Source organism: Serinus canaria, chromosome 5 (assembly GCF_022539315.1).
Source record: "Serinus canaria isolate serCan28SL12 chromosome 5, serCan2020, whole genome shotgun sequence".
Lineage (NCBI taxonomy): Eukaryota > Metazoa > Chordata > Aves > Passeriformes > Fringillidae > Serinus > Serinus canaria.
In genome coordinates this window covers 24,013,271-24,022,665 of record NC_066319.1, presented here as the reverse complement: position 1 = coordinate 24,022,665, position 9,395 = coordinate 24,013,271, and the positions used below count along the sequence as shown (strand labels likewise).

At 49.5% G+C, this 9,395-nt stretch overlaps 1 protein-coding gene across 3 annotated transcripts in view; it reads left to right on the top strand.

Annotated features, from left to right (window-relative positions):
* The first annotated feature begins 1,070 nt into the window (after positions 1–1,070).
* Positions 1,071–9,395, top strand: part of CREB3L1 (cAMP responsive element binding protein 3 like 1) — a 45,343-nt gene continuing 37,018 nt past the window's right edge. For all 3 annotated transcript variants that reach the window (XM_030240754.2, XM_030240755.2, XM_030240753.2), the window contains exon 1: positions 1,071–1,217. In XM_030240754.2, the coding sequence (XP_030096614.1) occupies positions 1,110–1,217 (108 nt within the window). In that variant the 5' untranslated portion in view covers positions 1,071–1,109. The remainder of the gene's footprint in view (positions 1,218–9,395) is intronic.

The window sequence follows — 9,395 nt, the reverse complement described above, 5'->3', positions numbered from 1 at the left end:
TGTGTAAGTATAAAGGCTTTTGTGTGCAGGATGTGGCTGCTTGTGCAACCAGTAGCCAAGGAGCACCTTGGATTGTGCTGTTAGTTCTGACAGCCATGGGGAATGTGGAGCAAGAGCTTGGATGGATGAAAACCGTGTGTCCACTTCAAGCACAGGCTCCAGCCAGCTTCAAATCAGCACCTCTTTGCCAGAACCCTCACCACTGACTTCTGGCCAGGTTTCCCCCAGGAGAGATGCAATGTTATCTTTGGGGTTTTTCTCCAGATGCCTGTGACCAAGAAAGCCCCTCCTTGGAGCTGGGACTCCAGTCTGTTCTCTGGAGCCATGGAAATGGGGACAGATTAATAAAACACCAGGGCTTCTTCAACGGGATTATTATAAGTGGTTTTCTTGAGTGTTGGTTGGAGTAATGATCAGAGAGGACAGGGATCCATAATCCTATTTATCTGAAACCGTATAATCTTCCTGAAGCTCTTTAATAGTGCCCAGCTCTTTAATTACAGAGCAGCCACATGTGCTGCTGCAGCCAGGCCTACCTGCAAGCCCTCTGCGGGGAGCGGGGGCAAGGAGACCTCTCTGCCGGCTGCTCTTCAGGCTCCGACCCCGCGCTTTCCCGGCGCTGCTCCCCGAGGGATGCGGAGGAGCCACCAAAGCCGGCCGGCCGGCTGCTGAAAGGAGAGTTTGTTCAGTTCGTCAAACTGACACGGCTCTGCCGGGGACCAGCAGCGCCCTCGGGTCCCTGAGCAGCGCCGGGAGGAGCACGGGGACCCCGGGGAGCCACCGGCCTCGCCCCGCCCGGCGGTGCGGGGGCTGCCCGGGAGGCGGGGGCGCTGCCTCGAGGGGGTGTCTGCATGGGAAGTCCCGCCCCGGCGGCTCCCGGAGAGCGGCGGGGGCGTGCCGGGGCCGCCCGCCGGCCCCTCGGCAGCGGGGCACTGACAGCCGGCCTGAGCGGCACCGGCGCGGCGCTCCGCTCCCGTGCCCGCCCGGCGGTCGCTGCCGCCCCGCCGCCCATGGGCCGCCGCCGCCGGGGGGCGGACGGGAGCGTGCGGCCGCAGTGAGCCCGGCCGGCCGAGCGCGGGGGGCGGCCGAGCCCCGGCGCCGCGGGCACCATGGACAGTATCTTGGAGCCCTTCCCCGCCGAGCGGCTCTTCCCCGCCGCCGGCACAAGCTTCCTCGACTTCGGCGACTTCAGCGAGGCGGACTTTCTCAGCAATGTGGTAAGGGACCTCCGGCAGCACCCCCGCTCCCGGCCTCGGCAGCGGCGACGGGACCCGGCGGCGGGCTCTCCTCGGTCCCCGCCCTGCCCCGGGGTGCCCCGGAGATGCAGGTAGCCGGATGCCCACTGTCGCACACGGCCAGCTCCCCGCTGGACTGGCCTGGCCGCTGTTACCCCGAGGAGACCCCGCCGGGGAATCTCAGGGCTGTTGTACACTATGGTTTTATAAGCCTGATGCCTGGGGAGAAAGTGTGCGGTGCCAGGCGGGGAATGTACGACCTGCCGTGTGTGAGCTCGGGCAGCCCCGGAGGCTCGGCCGGTTGCCGTCGGGAGAGCTCTGGGCTCAGCGCCTACTCTCTCCTTTGCCTGTAACTTTTCCTCAGAGTGGCATTTGGGAGATAAAGCATCTACCGCTTGGCGCTTTGGCTGGACTGATTTACTTTGGAGAGAAGGGTGAGGGGGAAGAGTGACTAGGGAGGAAAATGTGTTGCCAGTCTCAGGGAACCAAAGGGGCATTGTTCACCTCTAGGGAAACTGCCCAGTTTCTCCCAGGAGTCAGGCGAGTTCTCAGTCCAGCAGCTCTCCCTGAGAACACACACAGACTCTTTGCTGTAGAGCCCGAGCTCTCCATGGGAGTTTCCATGGGATCCTGCAGTCCCTCTGCCCGGCAGGACCCAGCCCTGAGGCAGAAGTGGGAAGAGCCCCACCCCAGAGGTGGTTGGTAGCGAGGGTATCCGGCGCTGGGCAGCAGAGCACTCCCTGGACGCGAGGCTCCGCCAGCCTGTGTGCAGATGCAGCCGTGGGACAGTGTGCCTGCCCTGGCCAGAGATCTGAGCAATGGCTTCTTACTCCCCTTTCACAGTACTGGCACCTCCCGTGTTCCCGGTGTAGCACTTTGAGCGTCCCTGAGGGCTAGCCTTGCCGGGGGAGCAGGGAACAGGGAGAGGGCGAATCCTCTGATGAATCCATTTCTGCTTTGCTACACAAAAGATTTAAAGCCTTTTATGTTGCCTCCTTTGTGAGGAAGACGGTAGAGATGTAGAATTTGCATGAATATTAAATGCACTGCACCAAGCAGAGGCACACAGGGTCTGGGAAAGAGATTATGGAGGCAGCCCCATCCCTCAGAGATCTTGCCAGCTCCCAGTTTCCGAGATTGCACTGTGCCTCGAGGACTGATTCCACTGTGCTCTACCAGCAGAGAGGCAGCAGAGTCCGCAGTGTTCAGGGAGACATTCCACTGGCACATCGCCTCAATACTGAGCGCTTGCCTCACCTGCTCATATCTGAGAGACCTGTTGTTAGGAGTTTTGTGCTTTCCCTAATTCTGTACACATCCAGTGTGGATGAAGCTATGCTGATAGGAAGTGCTTTATGCGAGGACCATTTATTCCTTTACAAAAATGAAAATAGTATGTATTGGCACCAGCCCTTTTACCAGGTGCAACATGGGCTGTGGTCAGAAGTCAGGGAACCCCTAACCAATATAGGTGGTATCTTTTTATAGCTAAACACAACTTCTGCCTTCTCAAGCAGACCCTGTGAAAAAGAAGCTTTTGTGTAAGAGTGCCATCTGGTGCCACCTGACAGGACAGTGTGTTTAAAGTGTGTGGTGGCTGTGGGCAGGCTGGCTCTGTCCTGCCTCATTTAAATGGCTTTTCTGTTTGCAGAGCTGCTTCTGGAAGCAGCTTGCCGTTGTCTTCTCATTTAACTATGTTGCAGTGACTCAGGCACGGTTGTGCTCAGCTGATGGCAGAAAGGCGCTTTTTAAAAGGCTTTTTTTTCCCCTATGGATTTTTTTCCAACTGCCAGCGACACAAACTTCAGCTGGAGTGAGAGAGTGAAGCTGAAACCTCTTCCTGCAGATGATACATATAAGAGATTCTGCAGCCACTTCTCGCCTACCAAATCTGTTGGTGATACAAGAGCCAGAACATAATACATCAGCCTCTTTGTTCTCACTCTGCATGACAATGGGTAGGATGGAAAAAATACACTTGGATTTTCTTACTAAATCCAGCAAATCTCCTGGGATCTTGCAATGTGTGGAGAAGTTCTTTTGACATAGAGCTGTGCAAAACATCACCGTGCACAATAGGCACAAAGTTGCCAGTGCCTTTGCTTCAAAGATGGGCAAACTTTTCCAGATATTGTTCAGCAGGCATTTTTCTTAAAACAGGCCAGGAATTTCAGCCATAAAATGTCCGTATGAAATTTTCATGAGTATGATTTCCTCTTTTCAGAAAGGAAGCAGAAAGAAAAGATGGATGAACCTTACTGCAGTGTCTGTCCTCCTTTGGGGCAAGAATTGCATGTGTCTAAACTACTTTATTTTCCACAACCTTGGCAGTCCTAATGAGTCATCTTGGTCTTTAAAAAATGGTTCTCTGTATTGTTCATCTGAAGCTGTGACAAATAATTAATTAAGGCATGTCTGTAGATGCATCTTCAGAAAGATCTGTGTGCTTGCAACAGAAAAAAAATTGAATGTGTGGGAGCTGCCTTTCAGAGACATCTGCCCAGGTTATAGGAATAGGTTGACAGAAACCTCATGAAATTCAGCAAGAACAAACTCTAAACTCCTGCCCCTGGAGTGGATGGATGGATGGATGGATGGATGGATGGATGGATGGATGGATGGATGGATGGATGGATGGATGGATGGATGGATGGATGGATGGACGGATGGACGGACGGATGGACGGACGGACGGATGGACGGACGGACTGACCCACCAGGGCTCCTGGAGCACTGGTGTGGCCCCAGTAGCAAAGGCAGCTAGGAGCAGGAGTGACCTGGTAGATAAACACAAGGAAGTGATTATCCCCATTTTCTTGAAAATCATAAAACTGTGTCTCAAATACAGTGTCTGGTTTTGGGCTGCCTGATAGCAGAAAGACATGGATAAATCTGAGTACATCAGGGGTTGTCAGCAAGGTAACTGGGAGATGGAGAATTTCTCCTGTGAGGAGTAGCTGAGGGAGTTGGACTTTCATAGCTGGAGAAGAGACAGCTCCAGGAGGACCTAGCAGAAGCCTACCTGCACAGCTGAGAAAGTTACTGAGAAGATGGAGCCAGGCTCTTTCATAAGTGCATGGCAGGAGCATGAGTGGTCATAAACTGGAACAGGGAAGGTTTACGCTGGGTTTAAGGAACCGATTTATCACTGTGAGGATTTTGGGGTTTTTTTTGAAAATTGTATGGAGTGTGGTGTCTGCTTAATTGGAGGGGAAATCTCCAAAGGACACAAAATGCCTCTCTTCACTTAGCTTTTGCTAACCAGACTTACACAGGATGGCTGCTAACAGCACTGACAGTCTCCTTTTGCTCTAGAGGCCACATACTGCTCTTGAACTTGGGCAACTTTGCTCTTCTTTTTCTCCCAGAAGGACCTATCATATATAAAGCTAATCCTTCATGCAGTGCCTGTTTATCAGTTACGCCCATTTGTGTCCTGCCCAGTCCAGCATATCTGATCATTTCTGCAAGCAACCATCTATTTGCTTAAGGTCTATTACAACTGCATTCAGAGAACTCTTACTTTCTCATTCAGCTCTTATCAGTGCTGTGAAACTCTTCAATAGACTTATCACTTGAGTCAGATTCACCACTGTGCTTCACTGGGTTTGTGACACTTGTGTCAGAAGGAAACCAGAATAAACCAACAAAACAGGAATCATGTGCATCTTTTTAGCCCAGTACCCCAGTGGGTTTGTTTCTTTCCTCTGCTACTGTGTTTTATAGTGCAAAAAAACACCTTCAAAGATGACTTTGGATATTTATGTAAACACAGCTTTGACTCCATGCTTTTCAAAGCATATACTTTACCTCCTTCAAGAGACATCAAGGCAAGAAAATAGCCTGCATGCTCACTCAGGTCTCCACAGTTAGAAGCTGCAGAATGGCTGTTCAGGCTGTCTCAGGAGTGCTAACCCAGCTCCTCTGGGGAATGCACACTAATGCAGTCTTTCACTGTGTGATCCTGTATGCCCAGGCAATGTGACAAATGGCATTTTCTGGAGCCTACAAAGGGACAGAATGAGAGAAGAACTGCCTGTCTCTGTGGGGTTGCTCCTTGAGTGCAAACTGCGTGTTGGGCTTACTGTGTGCTCTTTCTTTTAATATTGTCCTGGCCCACAGGAAGAGGAGAGTGGCAGGACTGTACATAGTGAGTAGGCTGAGAATGATGCTGGTGCACTCATAGGGGAAGCTTCCCCTGAAGATGAAGAGAGGCTATTCACCATGGATGACTGTCACTCTCACAGGAAGCCTGTACACACTTTTATTCCTCTTATGCCTACTACAGGGACATAAATAGCACTTAAGTGATGCTTAGGTGTTGGACTGACCTTCGGTCTGAGCGAGTTTCACGCTCTGTAAACTCCCTCTCACCATCTCAGTGCACAGTGAGGATGGAGAGCGCAGGCAGATTTGGTCACCCACTTCATATCCCTTACAGTTGCTAGACAGGGGAGCTCTGCTGTAACAGGAGGCTGGGTCTCCAGGACTGATAGAGACTAATCTGTTGTGGGGACACATACAGCAAGCATTTTGGCCCTCTAGTTCTGTGCCTGGTAAAATTTGGTCAGTAACACATTTATGATTAGTCTGCCAAGTACTGGATATGGAAAGGCTATTTGCTTGAAATTTTTTTTGGAACTCACCAACCAGATTCCTGTAGGATCTGGAGCACAGATACGGAGACCTGATGGGGCCATCAGATCTGGCCTGATGGAAATTAATCCAAAGATAATAGTTACTATATCCTTCTATTTCATTAGTCTCTTTGGATCCATCTCATGGTTTCTACACTTCGTGGCCCGGCTGCTCCTTACTATCTCATGATGGGACTTACACTTGCAGAAGGGCTAGAAGCAGGATGAAGCCAAAGCTGAACATGGATCCATAGATCTCTGAGTCTGGGTCTCTGAGCATCATCACTGTAGAGTCACCACCAGGAAAAATGTTTCCCTTTTGATAAAGAAGAGGGGAAGAGACTTGAACTTCTTGAATTTGGAAGACTCTAGGTAAATACTCTAGGTAAACTCTAGGTAAATACTTAATCCAGAGACTGTGGATCATTTGTATGTCCTATCTGCCAGGAAACTGATAAACATTTGGGAAACTCTTCCTAAAAAAACACATTCATTTGTTGGACAACTGCCTGCATGTGCTGGGAGCCCATTGTCCTAAGTTATCATCTCAGCCAAAGTGGGAGAACCCATTAACTGTGCTCTTGGGCCAGAACTAGGAGAGGGGCTGCAACTTAGAGCAGGAGTGCAGGAAGGCATATGTCCAAAACAGGGTTAAACAGTGGAGACAGAGCCATCATCTTGGTGGGGAGAAGCAGGAAGGTCTTTGTTGAAGTGCTTGCAGAGTAAACAAAGGGAGGGTTTGGCAGGAGGTGGAAGTACATCTGTGCACACAGTCCACTCCCACTGAGGGATCAGCACCAGCTGGGAGATGCTGGAGTTGTGTACTGCTCAGTCCATGTCTGCCAGGTGATCCTCATTCCCTGTGCATAAGGCAGCCATTCTATGCTACAACCACCACTTTCAGAGAGGGACAAACCTGAGGTCTCATTTGTATAGATCAGACTGTAGAAAACCTCTAAGACTGGCCCACTGTACCTTCTCTTGGTATCAGTACAAGTGGACAAGCTTGTACTGTATGGTGGCTTCAGAAGCCACCGTAGTGTGTGGTAGCCTCTGAATTTAATGAAATGTGTTGTGTTCATTGATGGAAAATGTCTTCTGCTGCTCAGGAGCTCATCTGGTACTGCACTGGTCCTATCCTGCACTGCTCTGGTCTCATCCATGACTGGTGCTGTGTTGGTCCCATTGGTGCTGCACTGTTCTTGCTGAAGCCTGAAATGGAGCTGTCTCTGGTAGAGCAGGGATTAGGAAGAAGAGCATTTTCTGAAGCAACCCCTTGAAGGGGACTTTAGAGCTAGGGATTTCATAGCCACAGTTGCAGCTGCACTATTTAAAATATGGCCAGGCTGACACCTCTGTGGCTTACTGCTGTGTTTCCTTGGAGAAAAGTTATTCCTCTGCTTGCTCCCTTTTTTCCTCAGCATCTCTCCATAGGTTTTAAGGTAGTATTTAATTAGCATTTAATAATTACTTATTTACTATTTAAATAATTTTCAGTGGTAAAGGAGCAAATGAAAATGCTTAACTCCCTGGAGTTGTCTTTGGGATGGCCACATGGCACATCCTCTGCACATAACCACAGGCAGGACTGTGTTCTTGATACAGCAGTTTGATTCTCAAGACTCTCTTGTTCCAGTGCATTTCAAGGAAGGGATGAATCAACCCACTAAAGCTTATGCATCCTTGACCTGTTGTGGACAGTCCACTGTAAGAAACCAGATGGCTCACAAAAGCCAGTTGGTGACTCTCCTTGCTGCAGAGTTACAGGAAAACAGATAGGGCACCAGCAAAGCAGCAAACCATTATAGCTCTCCTAAGAAATGCCCAAAACCTGCTTCTTGGCCTAATTTGGCTGAGAGATTTCCCTGGGAAATTCCAGGTCTGTCCAGCAAGGTGCAATGCACGCTTCACAAGCAAACTTGTGGCGAGCATTGTTCTTCTTCAGGAGACATGTTTGCTGGAGGAGCCAAATGTGTTAGATCCTCAATTCTAGGCCAGTCTTAGTCCTCGGATTGCTACATCCTATCAATCCCAGCTTTCTGCCAGGGACTTTATTTTCACATCTGAACTGCTGAGACTTCCTTTCTCCACATGGGAGATGAGAAGTAAGAACAAAGGTGGAACCAAAGCCATCTTTCTTGGCTGACTCTCTATGCTGGCACCATCTTTTTCCTGCTGCAGCAGGTGACTTCTGTGCTGGTGACCTCAGTGTAGTTTGGTATCCCCTGACTGAAATCATTGATCCAGTTTTCAGCCGGTCACTGGGACAGAGTGGGTGCTTACATGGAGCTCGTCTCTTACTTTTTGCTGTATCTGGAGCTCAACTTGTGTTGTAAGTTGTTAGGTGTTTCCTTGGGTTGGTGTCTGCATGTTTTGCAACGTTCCTCAGAGCAGAAATAGCTGAAAGGTTGTGAAGAGCCAAGGGCATGGCCAAAGTGGCAAGGGACTGCAAGTAGCATGCTGAAAGGTAGGCTGTGTCTTTCATCCCAGTTGTTCCCCATGTCTGCCATGCAGTGTTTACATATATCCAACTTATTTCCAGCTGCTCAAGAAAACAAATTTTATTTCTGCTTTCCTGTACGGTTACATCATTCAAAGTTTTCCTTTCCTGTAGTTTCCTGAACTGACCCAAACACTGCAGCCTTATCCTCTCAACCTCCCCTTTCTGACTTTATCTACCTTCTTTTCTCTTTCTTTGTATCTCTCCTTTCATTCTTATTTTCTTAAACCTGTCCGGGGCTATCTGCCTTTGAAATCACATGGTGCTGCTGGTCTGGTCTGTATCCAAGTGATAGATGCCTTACACTTACCTTGACACATTGATCAGCCAGAACAAGGTATCATGAAAGTTAGAAGTGCACATATCCACATACTCTTTCACTTCTTTCTTTCTTGTTCTATTTTATCTTCTCACTTTCTAAGACTGGAGAAATTCCCTACAGAGCACTGTGCAAGGCTATTCTCTCTGAAACTACTACGTAATCTAAACCAGTACTGAAGTAATTAGTACCATCTTTAGAGCTCAAAGGTGATGCCTTATGTGAGGTCATTTATTACAATCACTGTCCAGGCTGTTCCAGAGGAGACTCACCCCTGACTACCTCAGCAAAGTTGCTTTTGGCTTCTTTACACTGTGACTTTGTCTTGATTAGGAAAAATGTTCATTTAGGTCAGTCTGGCTGACCCGATTAGCAAAGCCTGCTCAAAATGCAGTTAGCATTTTTCCTAGAATAGATGCAAAACATAATGCTTTCAACTGAGCAGTTTGTGCCAGGAGTTCCCTGCAACAGGAATGTCAGGGCTCCCTTGGGAGAAACCTGGCAGCTAAGGCTGGAGGAGTTCTACAACTTGTGCCTGACACCAGCTGTGTTAAACAGGAGGGAACTGGATGGTACATTGGTTGTGGACATTCCTACTGGATTGTCAGCATTCCTCCTGCAGGTAAGCTTTTTAGATCAAAGCCCAAACAACATCCTCCATGCTGGCTCCCCACCACGGTGTCATGGGGTCACTGGCATCTCCTT